The following is a 20562-nucleotide window of genomic DNA, read 5'->3' on the forward strand; positions in this document are numbered from 1 at the left end:
CATCACTGCACTCCTTCAGCCCTACTACCACTGAGGAAGTCACCAGAGTCTTCTCAGAAGCCCACCTCACTACCTGCCCCCTGGACCCTATCCCCTCTCAACTCCTCCGGTCACCCCCCTCTTCCCTCATCCGCTCCCTTACCCACATCTTCAATCTCTCCCTCGCTACTGGCGTCTTCCCCTCCCCCCTAAAACATGCGCACATCACCCCCATACTCAAAAAGCCCTCCCTGGACCCCACTGACCTCAACAACCTCAGACCAATTTCCCTGCTGCCACTCATGTCCAAGCTCCTTGAGCGCTTGGTCTACGATCGCCTAAGCGCCCACCTAACTGACAACAACCTCCTTGACCCACTACAGTCCGGCTTCCAACCCCTACACTCCACCGAAACTGCCCTCCTCAAAATCACCAACGATCTACTAACCGCCAAAGCCAAAGGCGACTACTCTGTCCTCCTCCTCCTAGACCTCTCTGCGGCTTTTGACACAGTCGACCACCCCCTCCTCCTTAATAAACTACTCTCCCTTGGCATCAGAGACACCGCTCTCTCTTGGTTCTCGTCCTATCTATCCCAACGCTCCTTCAGCGTTTCCTACAACGGCGCCACCTCCTCTTCCCTCCCCCTCTCTGTTGGGGTCCCCCAGGGCTCTGTCCTTGGACCCCTTCTCTTCTCCATCTACACCTCCTCCCTTGGCAAACTCATACACTCCCACGGCTTCAACTACCACCTCTATGCTGATGATACTCAAATCTACCTATCCACCCCTCACCTCACCCCCACAATCTCCGCCCGCATCACTCACCTCCTAAACGACATCTCTGACTGGATGTCGCTCCATTTCCTCAAACTCAACCTCTCCAAAACCGAGCTTCTCGTCTTTCCCCCTTCCCGTGCCCCCCCCCCCCATCCTTTCCATCACTACCAACAACACCACCATCAATCCCGCCCAGCAAGCCAAGGTCCTTGGCGTCATTCTGGACTCAAACCTTTCCTTCCAACCTCATGTCAAATCACTCACAAATACATGCAGGCTCCACCTTCGCAACATCGCCAAAATACGCTCCTTCCTTACCCCAGACACCACTAAACTACTCGTTCACTCCCTGATTATCTCACGCCTTGACTACTGCAACTCCCTCCTCATCGGCCTACCCCAGTGCAAACTCTCCCCGCTTCAGTCCTGAACTCAGCTGCCAGACTCATCCACCTCACCAGCCGCTCCACCTCTGCCACCCCCCTCTGCCTCTCCCTCCACTGGCTCCCCATTGCCCAACGCATTAAATTCAAACTGCTCACTCTGACCTATAAAGCCATTCACAACACTGCCCCTAACTACCTCACCGACCTGATTCCCAAGTACCACCCTACCCGTACCCTTCGCTCTTCACAGGACCTCCTTCTATCTTGCTCCCTGGTCTCCTCCTCCCACGCACGACTGCAAGACTTCTCCAGGTCCTCCCCCATCCTCTGGAACTCACTACCCCAATCCATCAGACTGTCACCTTCCCTCCTCACCTTCAGGCGCTCCCTGAAAACCCACCTCTTCAGGGAAGCCTACCGCACCCTCACCTAACAGCCGCTGCCCTTCCCTCCTCCTACCACTCCATCCCCCACAGCCACTTCCTCCTGTACCTCTACCCCCTCCCTCCTAGATTGTAAGCTCGAAAGAGTAGGGCCCTCTTACCCCTTGTGTGCTGTTTGATGTTACTGTACTGTTTCATGTATTGTCCCCCCTCTATTGTACAGCACTGAGCAAACCCTTTGGCGCTATATAAACTTGATAAATAAATAAATAAATAAATAATCTTAATAGTCTCAATGGAAAGACCCCCTCTGACTGGAAACAAATAGCCAGACTATGGGACAATTCACTGCTCACTTAACATGCAAATCCTGTAACTAGTTCATTCCAGTAAAGGGAGCACCAGGTTATCTATTGTATTCATCTCTGCTTTACAAGTACAAATGAACAGAACATCAAAAATACCTTAACTGTGAAACCCGCTGCTTTCAGATTCCACAGTCACATACCATACCTAGCTTGAGGCGGAGGGCCAGCCAATGTTCGCATCTGTGACCGAGCGCTATGAAACCCTAGAGCAGCAGTTTCTACAGCGACATCTGCTAGCTCTTATGTCAACAGGGGAGCTCTCTAATGCAGGCCATAGACGGGTCGAAAACCGTCCGTTTTTTTAAAAAAAAAAAAAAAAAGAAAAATCGGTCGTTCAATAGGCCGACGTTACCACCAATGGTAAAAAAAAAAAAAAATAGGCCGATTTTCGTCCCGTCTACGGCCGGCATTTAATTACTTCTGTCACTTGCAGAGAGCTCCGCTATTATATTTAACATGAAAAAGTATTGCGGTTGCAACAATGTATGCATTTCGGATACAGCTGTTTTTATTTGGATACAAATAGATACATTGTTGCAACCACAATACTTTTCATATAAAATATAATAGCGGACTGGAATAATAATTCTTCTTCTCCTTCTTCTTCTTCTCCTCCTTCTCCTTCTTCTCCTTCTTCTTCTTCTTCGTCACGGCTCACACGCAAATTTTTTATCGGTAAAATGATCAACCGATTTGCCCATCATTGCCGACAAAATCGGCAGATTTTTTTCCAATTTTACCGATAAAAAAAATGTGCAAAAACCCCGAAAAACGGACGACCAATAAACCCACTAACGGTGCGAAAATTGGCCGATTTTTGACCCGTCTATGGCCTGCATAAAGTCATAATTATCTATGTTTAATCCCAGGCCATCCATCCCAGGAGTCTTCATGGGCATTTATTTTCTTTCATCTGGGGGAGGGGAGGAGCAGGTTTCTTAGCTAAGCACACCCCCCTGCCTGCATGCCTAAGCTAAGGACAGAAAGATTCTAGGAAGTAAATGCTACGAGTCATCTGTCCTTACTCAAGATGGCCACAGGCAAAGTGATCTCTCAACAACATAGAGCATGGAGACATGGATGGATGGGTGAGGTTACGTTGAATATTAAAAATGAATTAAACAGAGCTTTCCGTTTGTGGCGCTCAGATACAGATAAGTAAGTGTTTGACAGAGCAGGATAGACAATTCATCTTTTCCCTGCTCACTTCATTAAATGGCTCTCCAAATGGCACGTTATCAATTAAAAAATAGCCACCACTTTACTAAAGCTAGCAGATTTCAGAAAAGCAAATTCATATAATAAATTTAGACTTACAATTTGGTCTCATAATCTTTCCAGGCTTTGTCAAACGGCTTCTTGAGATCCTTGAAAGAAAACGGAAAAAAAAATACATTCTGTAAGACTATGCTGTATTGTCATTTTTTGTAATGATTTGGTATTGATATCCAAAATATTTAGTAAAAAAAATTATAAGACGTAGCAATATGCCAAGGACTCCATTATATGTTTCTAGAATGGCCACATACAACTACTGAACGGTAACAAACAATACATATATAAAACATTCTGTGTGGTTAAAGTGGTTGTAAACCTCAGACATGAAAAATGAACAAAGTATATCCCTCTACAGTGTATACTTGTCTCAAATAAGAGCACGAAGTGTCATTTCTATCTGCTGCTTCATTCTTTCGCTATCTGCATGAGCCTCTTCTGACAGGTTTTCCTGACACTAAGCGAAAAATGGTGACAGGGAAGGGACCTCCAGCAGATTGACAGCCGAAGCTCTGTTCCTGTGTGCTGTGTGGAGGGAGTGTCTCTTCCCTCCAATCAGCTCTCAGAGCTCTCCTCACTGAGCTCTGCAGTGTGTAACTTCAGCTTTCCGCCCGCTTTCTGAACGCTCAGGCAAGCTTGATAAACTCAGCACTTTGAACCGATGTAGAGAAAAGAAGACTGCAGATAAACAGAGCGAAGACACATCCTGACAAATAAGTTGTACCTGTTTATCACCTGAGGCTAATCAATTCACTGGTCACATGTAAGGGTTCATTTCTGGTGTCTCCAAGCTTCAACTGTATGGATTTCAATTTTAATTCTGTAAGTGGTCAGTCATCCATCTTAGCATGACAAAGCTGAGAAGATGTGAACAAAAAAAAAAAAAATCTGCTCCCATGATGTAGCAAGAGCTTCAGTACCCTGATGTATGTAATCTGTACTGCTAATCGGCAAGATGAAGTGGAATGGGTACCAGGCACTAGCTTTTGGCCGCTTGCACACTGCTGTCTAAAAACTCAAGTGTTTTCATGCATACAGCCTTTTTTCTTTTTTTCATGGATATAAATGCGGACCATTGTTTTCAATGTGTCTGTACACACATGCGCTGCACATAGATCAGTAAAAAAAAAAAAAAACAACAACTTTGAGTTGCCCGGCAGTATTCAATATAAAATATTGCATTCCAGGAGGTAGAACTTATGTTACGTGGGTGTGCACCAAAACAAGAAAAAAAAACCCTGAAATTTCTGCCAGGAATACTGATGCTCAAACATCAGTAATGTGTGTAAGTACCTTTTCAGGGTGTGTGAGGTGAATGTCAGGTGCACCTCTGTATGTAACTGCTTACCTCACACCGATGTGTTACTAAACCCACAACAGTACAATCAGTCTGTATATGCAGTAAAGCATGCTTGTTATACTCACTATGGGACCTAAGGGGTTAATCCTCCGCATTGTGTAAAAATGCTGTTTGATCCTCCCCCTTTTCCAGTACCCCCCTTTTATCTCCTGATAAGACATATTGTGTGGAGTCACTCTGCACATGCTGTTTGGTGTGTATTGCTAGAGGTTTTTTTTTTTTTTTTTTTTTTGGGGAGAGTGCATGTGATCAGCACAGGGCCAATCAGCACTGTTCAGACAGAGGTAAGGGATTCTGCATCCTCCTAGAGGACACTGGACACTGATAGAAGTCACAAGACTGCTCTAACTGCTGATGAGAAAAGGTATTTAGCAGTTTATATTTAGCAAAATAATTGCATTTCTGTGTTGTGTGTACTGTGGGAGACCAGATATAGTGATTGCAGGGTCCGGGGAGACCAGATATAGTGAATGCAGGGTCCGGGGAGACCAGATATAGTGAATGCAGGGTCCGGGGAGACCAGATATAGTGAATGCAGGGTCCAGGGAGACCAGATATAGTGAATGCAGGGTCCGGGGAGACCGGATATAGTGAATGCAGGATCCGGGGAGACCAGATATAGTGAATGCAGGGTCCGGAGAGACCAGATATAGTGAATGCAGGGTCCTGGGAGACCGGATATAGTGAATGCAGGGTCCTGGGAGACCGGATATAGTGAATGCAGGATCCTGGGAGACCAGATATAGTGAATGCAGTGTCCGGGGAGACCAGATATAGTGAATGCAGTGTCCGGGGAGACAAGATATAGTGAATGCAGGGTCCGGGGAGAACAGATATAGTGAATGCAGGGTCCGGGGAGACCAGATATAGTGAATGCAGGGTCCGGGGAGACCAGATATAGTGAATGCAGGGTCCGGGGAGACCAGATATAGTGAATGCAGGGTCCGGGGAGACCAGATATAGTGAATGCAGGGTCTGGGGAGACCGGATATAGTGAATGCAGGGTCCGGGGAGACCGGATATAGTGAATACAGGGTCCGGGGAGAACAGATATAGTGATTTCAAGGGTCCGGGGAGACCCGATATAGTGATTTCAAGGGTCCGGGGAGACCCGATATAGTGAATGCAAGGCTCCGGGGAGACCAGATATAGTGAATGCAAGGGTTCGGGGAGACCAGATATAGTGAATGCAGGGTTCGGGGAGACCAGATATAGTGAATGCAGGGTTCGGGGAGACCAGATATAGTGAATGCAGGGTCCGGGGAGACCAAATATAGTGAATGCAGGGTCCGGGGAGACCAGATATAGTGAGAACGCAGGGTCTGGGGAGACCAGATATAGTGAATGCAGGGTCTGGGGAGACCAGATATAGTGAATGCAGGGTCTGGGGAGACAAGATATAGTGAATGCAGGGTCCGGGGAGACAAGATATAGTGAATGCAGGGTCCGGGGAGACCAGATATAGTGAATGCAGGGTCCGGGGAGACCAGATATAGTGAATGCAGGGTCCGGGGAGACCAGATATAGTGAATGCAGGGTCCGGGGAGACCAGATATAGTGAATGCAGGGTCCGGGGAGACCAGATATAGTGAATGCAGGGTCCGGGGAGACCAGATATAGTGAATGCAGGGTCCGGGGAGACCAGATATAGTGAATGCAGGGTCCGGGGAGACCAGATATAGTGAATGCAGGGTCCTGGGTTTAGTAACACTTTAACGTGTTGTATTTTGTTATTTAATTTGAGCGGCTCCTCATTTTAAAGGGAACCTGTAAAGACAGAAATCCAGGAATTGCAATTGCTGACCTTTCTTTAAACAATGTATCATTGTTCCACTAGACTGGGATCCTCTTATTACAGTAATATACTGTAGATACAAACAGCTATAAATGTTTCACTCACCCCTTTCACTCCCTTGAGATCTCCTTTCAAAAGGGAGTCCAGCGTAAAGATGACATTGTGACTCAGACCCTGGAGCTATAAAAAAACACAAAGGAAAATGAAGAGGATGTGCAGTAACAAAACCTCAGCAGCCTATTAACAATCAGAATGAATTATTTTGACTATATTAAAATGTAACAACAATTTCAATAAGCATTTCAGGCTACAGAACACGTTCACATGACTTACCCCAGCTTCACTGCAGAATCCAGAACCTTCCTCAGCACTATGGAAATCTTTGCCTAGGAAGATGCACACCCAGGCTCTCATTTTTCTGTTTTCAGCAAACCTCACTTTTGGTCAACCCAGATATTTCATGTCTACACCACATAAGCATTTTGGATTTACAATCTCATAAGCTACACTTGTGCCCATGGATTTCTTCAGTAAATATGTGCTTTGACCACACTCGGCACAGCAGCAGGTTCGACTTATTCTCACCCTCAACACCCAGCTGCACATACATTCCTTAGCTCCCCCCTTTAAATTCCATTTAACAGTTGGGGGTGAAGAGAATGTCCCCATATTTCTGGGTTTGGGCAGCATATGACCCATTCCTCTATTCTCATTTGACATCTGTGGTGCTTAGTGATTGGCTGCCTGGCACCCAACGTTTCCACTTTGGTCGAGGATGACAGTTCTCAGCTCTGTGTAAGCTCCAAGACAAGACCTGGTATTTACAAGGGCGCTCACTCTTCACTCACTAACTTCTGTAGTGATCGCTAGATGATATATTGAAGTTAGCTGCAATCCTAACTATAGGCAATTGCAGGCAATCAGTGAGCAGGTGAATGTCTTGTGATGAATACAGCAATTATAATAAACTAAATTTAAACAGGTACTTTATTCCGTCCATCAACATTAACTATTTTTAACTCCTTCGTGTCGGCGCCTCCTGGCCCTGTAAGAGCTTTTAGATGGCGGAGGTGGCCATTCAGGTCATGTGTCCACTGTGATTGGCTGTTACAGCAGTCACATGATCGGAAAGCTCCCGATGGCGAGTATGCATCGGGAGCTTACCAATCCCTGTCGGCTACCATGCTGGGAGAGAGCAGTGAGCCCACCCTCGGCATGGTAAGTTGTTTATATAGGGACACATGCATGCGGCCACTCGATGTTAAGGCCCCATATATGGGTACGGCCGGTGCAAACTGGTTAAACTTTATGCAGATAGCATTAGTAAATAAACAGGAAGGTATACTACATTTTCTAGTGTGTAACTCTTTTACATTTCTTTAGTTGCTTTCTGGCCTAGACCAAAATGATGTCGTACATCCCAGGAGTCTTCCCTGGGCATTTTTTTCTTTCATCTGGAGGAGGAGCTTTCTCAGCTAAGCACACCCTCAAGCCTGCATGCGTGAGCTAAGGGTAGATGGATTCCGGGAAGTAAAGGCTACATGAATCATCTGCCCTTACTCAAGATGGCCGCAGCTAGAAATGCTAGGGTGGTGTTTTTTAAAGAGATTTCTCAAAATAAAGCATGGAGACATGGCTGGATGGGTGCGTTTGTTTGAATATTGCAAACGATTAACGATTAACTTTGTCCCTACAGGAAGACGTCATATGGTATTCTTCCTGGATCATGCATTGTGCATGCCTGCAGGGCCGTGTTGCGGCGAGATCTGTCGCTGGCCGTGCACCTCGGATACGGCCGCTGACCGATCGGTGTACCGGCCCCATTGCCAGTACCATGTGACCTGCTGTGACCAATCACAGCAATTCACATGACAGATGTATACAATGGATGGCTTCCTTTCATGGCATTCAATGTATTCAAGTGTGTCTAGCTGTGAATGGTCACAGTGATCATCTGCACAGGCTAGGCCAATCACAGCCCATCTGTGCCATGTTATTAGCCGTGGCCAATCACAGCTAATCACAACAAAAAAACCTGAATGAATCGATTTCATTCAGGTAAATGCTTGCTTATAGCAAAGAAATTCTTTGCTATAATCAAATTGTGTAAAAAAAAAAAAATACCGATCACTTCCTGAAAGTAGTACAATGTTACTGTGGTAACATTATACTACTTTTGTCATATGAAAAAAAAAAATCTTAAAAAAAAGAGAAAAAATGTAATAAAATTTTTTTTTTTTTTTTTCGTTCTGTCACCAGTCAGTGTCCCTGATCACCACCACACCAGTTATATGATGATGCTGTACTGCACTGGTGACAGTATGTAAAAAAAGAAAAATTGTGAAAATGTTTTTTTTTTAATTTCTTCATTTTCCAAGAAATGACAAAAAAATTACAACTTCAAAAAACTCGCCATGCCTCTTATGAAATACGTCGGACGGTCTACTTTGCAAAAAGGGGTCATTTGGGGGATATCTGTCCTGTTCTGACATTTTTGGAACTCAAGAAATTTGATTGGCCGTCAGTACTTTTTTCAATTTTCAGATATATCCCATAGTTTGTGAACTCTATAACTTTCCTACAGACTAAATAATAAACACTGATTTGGGCTATTTTCACCAAAAAAATGTAGCTGAATACATCTTGGCCTAAATTTATGAAGAACAATTATTTATTTGCGAACTTTTATAAACAAAAAGAAAAACCTGGGGTTTTTTTTCAAAATTTTCGGTCTTTTTTTGTTAATTTAGCAAAAAAAAAAAAAAAACCCAGTGGTGATTAAATACCACCAAAAGAAAGCTTTAGTTGTGTGAACAAAATGATAAAATTTTAAATTTGGGTACAGTGTTGCATGACCACACAATTGTCATTCAAAGTGTAAGAGCGCTGAAACCTGAAAATTGGCCTGGGCAGGAAGGAGGTCAAAGTGCCCGGTATGGAAGTGGTTAAATGGCACTTTTAGTTTGTGATACTCAAATACAGTTACGTTTTTGACAGAGCGGGGCAGACAATTTATTAATTGTCTTTGCCGCTTTATAATAAAGCATTAGACTATTGGACACCAGCTGATGCAGGTACATCTGCAGAAATGGATTACCAGCCCCCTGCACCCAGAAATGGTGCAAGGTACAAGGATGGAGGACTTAGGTGAGTGTAAACAACAAAGTATTTTTTAAAAAGTATCTAGTCCGAAGATGGGCTTTAGATTTAGGATACGGATTGAAGATTAAATAAAGCACAGAGTCACTATTTTTATGATTAATGGGACACTTTTTTTATACAACACTAATTATATATGAGTGTTTATTCACAATTATTTTTGAGATTTATATTTTTTACTAATAATGATGTGCAATTGGTTTAATAATTAATTTTTATAATCACTGATATGTATTATTATTATGAATTATTGAGGTTTTATAATCAGAATTAATTTTTTGGGTATTAAGTTATTATTATATATGAATACTTAATTTTGGTTAATGGTATGAATATACGTTTAAATTTTTTTTGTAATTAGATCACTTTTTTATATATGATTATTAATTTTAAGGTATAAATAGGGGGTTATAAGTACTAAAGAGATATTATAAATTAATAAGGAGCGCAACACACTTTGGTGAAATAATATGTACACACAGTGGTAGTTATGTGTTGGATGTTTGCGATCCATTAGTAGTAAGGACAAATTTTGTTCGGATTTGTGCTTTAAGGTGGTTATTTGGTAGATATAGTTTGGCTCACAAGATATATAGATATTTGTTTATGTAGATTTAGGATATTGCTTTAGATTCCTTTTGATAGAACCTACTGTATACTAAGAGGAGTCCTTGACTGATTTCAGAAGTCAAAACTCTGTCATGTGTTCTACCTCTCCCCTGCAACATGCAAATCAGGAAGAAAAGCACATTTCACTGAAGCATATAGTGGAGAATCAGCTCAGACTTGGAGCTGAAAGCCACAATTGGCATATTGAGAGCCCCTGGATTCTGAATGTAGACCTCTCAATTTTCTTATTAGATAAAAGCTGCTAAAATAATCAAAATAACTTTCTGAAAGTCCATGAGTCACCACGACTACAAATTTGATAAATGACAATTGTGATGGGAGTGACTTTTGGGGGTGGGGGACCCCTGTATCATCTCCCCAAATCCCTCTTATGTGTAACCCACCCTGTGCCTGTTAGGGGTACAGGGTGCTCTGTCCTGATATTGTGTAGACATGTATAGGTTGGGTGTGGGGGTTGTCCATTGTTCACTGCCATGTTGTTTCCCCATTGTTCTATTGTGTCTTGCTTGCCAGCAAACTATTATGGGATGCATGTGTTCCCCTATTGTCTACTGCCAAGTGGTGTATCCCATTGTTCAATTGTGTGTCTTGGTTTGGTGGGGGGTGTTTCCTTCAGCCCTTCCCCCTGATGGGACGGCCTGCTTATGTGTTTCCTTTTCCTGGTTGTATTTCCCCGCCCTGTGTATATATCTTGTGCTTGTGTTAAAATAAAGCAGTCCATTTCCTGTCTTAAGAGAGTCTGGTGCTATTTCCTGTATGATCAGCGGTGGGGTCCGTGGATGGTGTTCGGACAGGGAAGTGGGAGTCTAACGGAAATACCCTAGCGCAGTCGGGGTCTGGTTCCGTTACAACAATATATATTGGCTTCAAAGAAAGTGGCTGGTGAAAGGTTCCAGGGAAAAAAGAGTAAGCGTTTGCTTCTATTTGTACTAGAGTGGTCAAAAACAAACCCTACAAAGTTTAGACCACATCTGGCACTACAGGCCCCATCTTAGTTGAGTCCTGCATGGGGAAACTTTTGAGACAGCCACTTACCAGGTTCTTGAGAAGTGTTGATAGTTCCTTAGTGAGTGTGGAGAACTTGACAAACGCTGTGCCCAAATCTGCATTGTCACGGCTTAAAAAATTGCTTCCAAATTTATCTAAAGCCTGGGCGTAGTTCTCCTCATTCTGCACATGATCTGCAAAACATTAAAGAAAGATGATTCTATTATTACTTTTTCTTTTTTCGCACAAGTCTGGATATCATCTTCATTCACAATGTGAAGTGATTGTCATCTTGTCATTGTGAAATTTGAAGAAGGTTACATCAGGTAATGAGAGCTCTCAAGTCTATTGCAGAGCCAGAAAAAAAAAAAATGAGACTCAACTACTTCACACAACGTAGCCATTTACAGCTGGTCACATTCAATACAATACAATATTTCAGTCACTGCTTATATTATGCACATTCCTCCTATAGAGGTCAATCAAAAAAGGTCCAAAAACAAAAATGACGTTGCACCACAACCTTTCATAAAGGGAAATATAAAGACAAGTGGCTTTTGTTGACCAGCAACTAAATCGCAATGCCAGCCAAAACAACTGCTCAGTTTAAGAATACTATATACTATAAGAAGTATTTATACCCCTTGAAATTTTCCAAATTTTTTCAAGTTACAACCAAAAATGTAAATGTATTTTATTGGGATTTTATGTGATAGACCAACACAAAGTGGCACATAATTGTGAAGTGGGAGGAAAATGATAAATGGTTTTCAAAATGTTTTACAAATAAATATCTGAAAAGTGTGGTGTGCATTAGTATTCAGCCCCCTTTACTCTGACACCCCTATCTAAAATCTAGTGGAACCAATTGCCTTCAGAAGTCACCTAATTAGTAAATAGAGTCCACCTGTGTGTAATTTAATCTCAGTATAAATACAGCTGTTCTATGAAGCCCACAGAGGTTTGTTTTGATAACATTCGTGAACAAACAGTATCATGAAGGCCAAGGAACACACCAGACAGGTCAGGGATAAAGCTGTGGAGAAGTTTAAATCAGGGTTAGGTTATAAAAAAAATATCCCAAGCTTTGAACATCTCATGGAGTACTGTTCAATCCATCATCCAAAAATGGAAAGAGTATGGCACAACTGCAAACCTACCAAGAAATAGCCGTCCACCTAAACTGATAGGCCGGGCAAGGAGAGCATTCATCAGAGAAGCAGCCAAGAGGCCCATGGTAACTCTGGAGGAGCTGCAGAGATCCACAGCTCAGGTGGGAGAATCTGTCCACAGGACAACTATTAGTCGTTCACGCCACAAATCTGGCCTTTATGGAAGAGTGGCAAGAAGAAAGCCATTGTTATATAATAATATGAAAAAAAAAAAAGGTCATAAGAAGTCCCATTTGCAGTTTGCAAGAAGCCATGTGGGCGATACGGCAAACGTGGCAGAAGGTGCTCTGGTCAGATGAGACCAAAATTTTACTTTTTGGCCTAAAAGCAAAACACTGAGGTGGAAAACTAACTCTGCACAGGGACCGGTTTTTCTGCTTTAGGAGTCCATCATCATATAACACACATTGTCTACATTTTACAAGTGCCTTAGAGGTGGTATCCTATTTGTATTGATGTCCATTGTTAATGTTCGTAACGATTACCTGTAAGTCTGTCCATCTTCTAAATGCGTTGCAAGCCCCTGAGGAAGCGATTCTTGACAAGCTCCATCTAACAGCTCAAATACCTCTCCTCACTCTGAGGGCAGTGGATTGTGTCCACCATCTTTTCAATATCTCCAACAGGAACAGTAATTCTATACTTTATGGGAGGACAATGCTGTGGGTCTATGTACAATGCATACTAATAATTTTAAATATGCAAAATATAATTTAGATATGGTATGGTAATAAAGTAACATTTGTTTTTAAATTTTTCTGTACTGAGTTTATATGCCTAAAAAGTCCATAAGCAATTTTAGATACAACACTGCACATCACCCTGAACACACCATCCCCACTGTGAAATATGGTGGTGGCAGCATCATGTTATGGAGATGCTTTTCTTCAGCAGGGACAGGGAAGCTGGTCAGACTTGATGGGAAGATGGATGGAGCCTAATACAGGGCAATCTTAGAAGAAAACTGTTCCAAGTCTGCAAAAGACATGAGACTGGGGTGGAGGTTCACCTTTCAGCAGGACAACGACCCGAAACATTCAGCCAGAGCTACAATGGAATGGTTTAAATCAAAGCATATTCATGTGTGAGAATGGCCCAGTCAAAATCCAGACCTAAATCCAATTAAGAATCTGTGGCAAGACTTGAAAATTGCTGTGCCCAGACGCTCTCCGTCCAATCTGACAGAGCTTGAGCTATTGTGCAAAGAAGAATGGGCAGAAATGTCCCTCTCTAGATGTGCAAAGATGGTAGACATAAAAGACTTGCAGCTGTAATTGCAGTGAAAGGTGGTTCTACAAAGTATTGTAAAAAAGTTTGAAAACCATTTATCATTTTTCTTCCACTTCACAATTATGTGCCACTTTGTGTTGGTCTATCACATAAAATCCCAATAAAATACATTTACATTTTTGGTTGTAACATGACAAAATGTGTAAAATTTCAAATAGTATGAATACACTGTATATAATGAATACACATAATGGTATTGTTTTTATAAAGAGTTTTATTAAGTTTTAAAAAGATGGGGTTTTTTTTGTGTGCGTGTGAACATGTGACCGGCTCAGAGCCAATTAGCGCTGGCCGGAAAGGGGGACAGGGGTTACAAGAGACGTCACAGGAGAAAGAATTCTCCTCGTACAGAAGCACTGAGTGCTCGGCCAGCCAAAACTAGCGGTCACATGATCACGACATTCACCCTTTAAACACATTTTTTAGTTGGAAAGAAACCGCCATCTACCTTTTTTTTAATATTTGTCCTGTGGTAGTGCGGATCCTTAGGTTTTGGTACGGTGAGTTTTGTATCATTTTAAAGTCTGGATCCACCAATATAACTGAGCCAGCTGCTCCTGCCACCTCGACAGCCCAGCGCTCCAGTAAGTGCTGGAGGAGTAGAGCAGAAAGCAGGTGACTGATAGTCACAGGCTGTCTGCAGAATGAGACAGAGAGCTGAGTGATAGATCACCTATTATTTCACTGTGGCATGATAAGAGTACCCGTGACTGGTCATTGATGGCACTGCCAGATAAGACTGGTGAAGCCATCTCATGGTTTGTGCTGTTGATGGATAAGGATTTCAGACTCTCAACATCACTGAGGAATGCAATAAATGAAGTGGTGTTTGATCGCTCAGTTCTTATTCTTAGAGGCAGCAGGAGACAGATGCAGCATCGGACCGGTGCTGAATCCACCGAAGCTCCTTACCCCCTGGTGCCATCTATGCTCAACACCCTTTGTGCCTGGAGTGTAGGTTTAAGCCTTGAGCCCCGCACTTCACAGCAGTTCTCCTCTAACACCCCACTATGGCTAAATCCCATCTTGAGGTTGTCCTTTAATAAATGCTTACCACATATATGAGCTTAAAGGAGAACATCCAATGGGGTCTATATCTGGAGTCTGGCTAGGCCACTCCAGGACCTTGAAATGCTTCTTACGAAGCCACTCCTTCGTTGCCCAGGCGGTATGTTTGGGATCATTGTCATGTTGGAAGACCCAGCCACGTTTCATCTTCAATGCCCTTGCTGATGGAAGGAGGTTTGCTCTCAAAATCTCATGATACATGGCTCCATTCATTCTGTCCTGTACATGGATCAGTCGTCTTGGTCCCTTGGCGGAGAAACAGCCCCAAGGCATGATGTTGCCACCCCCATGCTTCACAGTAGGTATGGTGTTCTTTGGATGCAACTCAGCATTCTCTCTCCTCCAAACACGACGAGTTGTGTTTCTACCAAACAGTTATATTTTGGTTTCATCGGACCATATGACATTCTCCCAATCCTCTTCTGGATCATCCAAATGCTCTCTAGCAAACTTCAGATGGGCCCGGACATGTACTGGCTTAAGAAGGGGGACACGTCTGGCACTGCAGGATCTGAGTCCCTGGCGGCGTAGTGTGTTACTGATGGTAGCCTTTGTTACATTGGTTCCAGCTCTCTGCAGGTCATTTACTAGGTCCCCCCGTGTGGTCCTGGGATTTTTGCTCACCGTTCTTGTGATCATTTTGACCCCACGGGGTGAGATCTTGCGTGGAGCCCCAGATCGAGGGAGATTATCAGTGGTCTTGTATGTCTTCCATTTTCTAATTATTGCTCCCACAGTTGATTTGTTCACACCAAGCTGCTTGCCTATTGCAGATTCAGTCTTCCCAGCCTGGTGCAGGTCTACAATTTTGTTTCTGGTGTCCTTCGACAGCTCTTTGGTCTTCACCATAGTGGAGTTTGGAGTGTGACTGTTTGAGGTTGTGGACAGGCGTCTTTTATACTGATAACAAGTTCAAACAGGTGCCATTGATACAGGTAATGAGTGCAGGACAGAGGAGCCTCTTAAAGAAGAAGGTACAGGTCTGTGAGAGCCAGACATCTTGCTTGTTTGTAGGTGACCAAATACTTATTTTCCACCATAATTTGCAAATAAATTCTTTCCAAATCAGCCAATGTGATTGTCTGGATTTTTTTTCTCATTTTGTCTCTCATAGTTGAGGTCTACCTATGATGCCAATTACAGGCCTCTCTCATCTTTTTAAATGGGAGAACTTGCACAATTGGTGGCTGACTAAATACTTTTTTGCCCCACTGTATCTGAGAGTTCAGAACGAAGTGGGCGGAGAGCTAAATTTGCACACTACAGAGCTAAGTGAGGAGAGTTCTAAGAGCTGGCTGGAATTCTAAGAGACAGCCCCCCCCCCACCCTCCACACAGCTCACAGTAACAGAGCTTAGGCTGTCAGTCTGCTGGAGGTTCCTCCCCTGTCACCAATTTTCTCTTGGTGTCAGGAAAATGTGTCAGAAATTACTCATGCTGATAGCAAAGGAACGAAGCAGCAGACAGAAATGACACTTAGTGCTCTTAACTGAAACAAGTACACACTATAGAGGGATATGCTTTGTTCATATTTCATGTCTGAGGTTTACAATCACTGAGATATCAGCACCAAATCTAAAAATACTGCTCATTTTGATTGTATATTACATTCTTCACATGAACTAAACAGACACATCCTAAACCCATTATAACACAAAACCTTATATTTGATGATAAACTCATATTGAATCCGAAGGCAATTAAAAAAACCAGAACAGATGGCATGAACTTCACTGCTTTTGTGTCTCGGCTATCCACTGCATTATTCTTTTATTGGGGCTTAAAATAAACCTTATAATGAGAAAATACCAAGGGAGACATTAATATTTCCCCAATTCTGCTCAATCCCCATCTAGTACAGTAAGTCCCCGACTTACAAACATTTGCGTTGCGAACTTTCACAGATACGAACAGACCTCGCATTATGAACATTCGCAGATGCGAAAACGAATCAAAAAAACAAAAACGGAAGCAGCTCATGTGTCTGCCGGACATTGTCACAGTTGTGCTGCTGTGTGCTTACTGTACAGTGTGATAGTGTACTGTACGGAGCCCAGATTGCCTGGAAGCAAGAGGAAAAGCAGTGGTGATGTGGAGGGGACTGCTAGGAGGTGCAGAGCAATAGCCATGGAAACAAAAGTGAAAATAATTTAGAGACTGGATCGAGGTGAAAAGATGGTAGACGTCGCTCGTTCTTATAACATGAATAGTTCAACCATTGGCAAAATTCTAATGAACAAGGCCAAGATCATGGAACGTGTGAAGTCTGCCGTGCCAATGAAGTCAACAATAATATCCAAAAAGCGTTGTAAAGTGATAAAGGAGATGGAGAAACTTCTAAGTGTGTGGATGCAGGATCAGCATCAGGGTCGAGTCCCACTCAGCTTAAGGCTTATTCAAGAAAGAGCTAAAAGCCTGTTTGAAGACTTGAAGAAAGAACGGGGTTAACAGTGTGCATCTTTTACTGCCAGCCATGGAAGGTTCAACAGAATCAAGGCTAGAGCCAACCTTCACAATGTAAAAGTAAGTGGTGACGCTACGAGTGCAGATACCATAACTGTCCAAGAATTTCCAGCAACACTTAGAGAAATTATTGATGAAGGTGCTTATTTACCCCAACAGGTTTTTAACGTCAATGAGACAGGACTGTGCTGGAAGAGGATGCCAGGACGAAATTACATCAGTAAAGAGGAAAAGGTGATGCCAGTCTTCAAAGCAGCAAAGGATAGACTTATTCTCTTGTTTGGTGGCAATGCTTCCGGTGATATGAAACTAAAGCCTCTCTTAGTTTACTATTCAGAGAACCCAAGAGCCCTCAAAAACATAGCCCAGGGCTCTCTACCTGCTGTGTGGAAGAAGCCTGGGTTACACAGGACATTTTCCAGTACTGGTTTTCCCACCACTTTGTCCCAGATATAGAGAAATATGGTTTGAAGAAAGATATCCCATTCAACATTCTTTTGCTGCTTGACAATGCACTAGGTCACCCCCAATTCATGGATGACTTTCATCCCAACGTCAAAGTAGTGCACCTGCCACCGAATACTACAGTGCTCATCCAACCTATGAACGAAGGAGTTATTATGACTTTCAATAAATATTATTTACGTCACACTTTTCGTCAGGCAGTGAAGGCAATTAATGAAACATGAACAACTTTGCGACAATTGTAGAAGGACTATACCATCTACAAGGCCATAAAAAACATCAAGTTTGCTTGGCGTGAGGTTTCGGCTGACACCATGAATGGGGTTTAGAATAATCTTTGCCTACAGTTTGTTCATGAAATTCATGGACTTGAGAAGATGGGTAAAGAGTCCAAAGAGGTCTTCAACAACTTAGTGACCCTTAGTATGAAGCTGCAGCTAAATCTGCAAGATGACAACTTCACTGAACTCCTTGCTGTGCAACATGAGGAGCTTACTAATGAGGACCTGATGGAATTAGAGGCCCAGTGAAAAGAAAAAGAGAGCCAAGAGGAAGATGTAACTAAAGAACCAAAGAGATTCATAACACAGGAAATGGCAAGGGGATTTTCTTTACTTGAAGGGGCACTGTTAGTTTTTGAGGCACAGGACTCCAATGTAGAACAATATACAAAGGTTGCAGCAGCCATTTAAAATGCCATTCAGTGCTACCGAGAAAAAAAAGAGCTACTACTCATCACTGGATCATTTTTTTCCCAGAAGGTAGATAGAATTGAATCCATCAAAAAACCTGTGTCACATCGGAGACGCTGAGGGGGTATATACCATCTGAAGAGCATCTTATAAATGTTTTCCTGGGCAAAGATGTTCTGGGAGCATTTAGAGAAGGCAAATTTTACCCCACGTAGCAGCATCTGGAGTTCTACCAAGGTCTGCAGCCCACTTGGATTCATAGGAAAGGGAGCCTGAACTGATTGAATTGGTTAGGGAAGCAGATACAATTATCAGCAAAAATATTGGCACCCCTTCATTTCTGTCAGATAGTGTACCACTTCACCCAGTTGCAATTACAAATGTTTAGGCCTTCTCATGTTTATTCCTTTTGTTTGCAATGGTATGACACAAAAAAGTGGAGAAACAAAAAGCCAAATCTGACACATTCCACACAAAACCCCCAAAAATGGACTGGACAAAATTGTTGGCACCCTCAATTTCATATTTGGTAGCACACCCCTTGGAATAAATAACTGAAATCAATCACTTCCCTTACCATCAATGAGTTTCTTACACCTCTCTACTGGAATCTTTTGCCAACTGCTTCAAGTCTCCTAGATTGGAAGGGTTCCTTTTCCCATCTCCTGTTTTGAGATCTCTCCACAGGTTCTCTATGGGATTGAGATCTGAACTCATTGCTGGCCAGTTCAGTACTCTCCAGTGCTTTGTTTGAAATAATTTCTGGGGGCTTTTTGATGTGTGCTCTGGGTCATTGTCCTACTGTAAGACAGAAACCCAACTTTCTGACACTGGGCCCTACATTGCACCCCAAAATTCTTTGGTAGTCTTCAGATTTCATAGTGCCATGCACACAGTCAAGATACCCAGTGCCTGAAGCAGCAAAGCAACCCCAAAACATCAGTGAACCTCCACCATGTGTGACTGTAGGGACTGTATTCTTTTCTTTAAAGGCCTCACTGCTTTTTCTGAAAACGGTAGAATGATGGACTTTACCAAACAGCTGTAATTTTGTTTTGTCTGTCCACAGCACATTCTCCCAAAAGGATTTTGGCTTCCTCAGGTAAGTTTTGGCAAACCCCAATCTGGCTTTTTATGTTTCTGTGTCAGCAGTGGGGTCCTCCTGGGTCTCCTACCATAGTGTCCCTTCTCATTCAGATGGCGACATATATTGCAAGCTGACACCGGTGTACCCTGTGCCTGAAGGTCAGCTTGAGTTTCTCTGAAAGTTGATCGAGGCTCTTTATCCACCATCCGAACAATCCTTTGTTGCAATCTTTGATCAAGCTTTTCTTTTTTGTCCACGTCCAGGGAGATCAGCTACAGTGCCATGGTCTGTAAACTTCTGGACAATGTTGCCCACAGTGATACTAAAGTCTCCTTTTGTTTTTTCTTACAAATAACAAACATGCTATACTTACCTGCTCTGTGCAACTGTTGGGTTCCCCCATCGCAAAAAGCTTTCTATGGGGCACCCAAGCAGGCACGCAAGCGTGGCTTGGACCCGCCCCTTCCTCCTGATTGGCTCACTGGCTGCGATTGACAGCAGCGGGAGCCAATGCATGAAGGTAAAAAAACCTTGAGACTACAGAACCACTTTAAGATCTGTTAATTGATATAGGTGAGTTTTATTACAAATGACAGGAGCATCACAAACTTGGAATACAAATACATCTTTCAATTTTGAAAAGGTGGCAATAATTTTGTCCAGTCCATCTTTGGGGTTTTGTGTGGAATGTGACAGATTTGGCTTTTTGTTTCTCCACTTTTTTGTGCCATTTTGAGGACAAACAAAAGAAATAGACACAGGAATGCCTAAACATTTACAATTGCAACAATTTTCTGGGCAAAGTGGTGCAATATCTGACAGAAATGTGGGGGTGCCAATAATTTTAGCCATGACTGTAAATCCAAAACTAAACCTTTCAAATGCGGATCCTTTTGGCATCCATTCTCAAAGAGGGTTAGGTGTTTTGGTGGGCCCTCATGATGCCTAAGTAGACTGCAGATGTGATGGTGAATTTGGACATATATTGGAAATGTTCTGATGTTGCCAATGTTGTTGGAAAGGTATTGGAAAGATTTAATGCTGTCCAACTTTCATGGTGCACTGAAAGGCTGCTATATCAGTTAGCAGCCAGCATAATCGATTTGGCTCGGATTAGGAGGAGTAGGAGGGGATTTTTTTGGTTGTATTCTGTGCAGTGGTCTGTGAGTTACATTCTCTGGAGAGTGGAGAGCACAAGTGTGCGCTGTGTACACAATAAGTTGGT

The 20562-nt window shown here is 42.9% G+C and overlaps 1 protein-coding gene across 4 annotated transcripts in view; it reads right to left on the bottom strand.

Annotated features, from left to right (window-relative positions):
• The window catches only part of ASAP1 (ArfGAP with SH3 domain, ankyrin repeat and PH domain 1), a 491182-nt gene that overhangs the window by 177032 nt on the left and 293588 nt on the right, over positions 1–20562 (bottom strand). For all 4 annotated transcript variants that reach the window (XM_089685927.1, XM_089685924.1, XM_089685928.1 and 1 more), the window contains 3 exons: positions 11150–11295; positions 6431–6505; positions 3213–3262 (listed from right to left, as the gene is read on the bottom strand). In XM_089685927.1, the coding sequence (XP_089542053.1) occupies positions 3213–3262; positions 6431–6505; positions 11150–11295 (271 nt within the window). The remainder of the gene's footprint in view (positions 1–3212; positions 3263–6430; positions 6506–11149; positions 11296–20562) is intronic.

This window comes from Staurois parvus, unplaced genomic scaffold, assembly GCF_062004578.1.
Source record: "Staurois parvus isolate SC_StPar_1 unplaced genomic scaffold, SC_StPar_1.0 ptg000389l, whole genome shotgun sequence".
In the NCBI taxonomy this organism is placed as follows: domain Eukaryota; kingdom Metazoa; phylum Chordata; class Amphibia; order Anura; family Ranidae; genus Staurois; species Staurois parvus.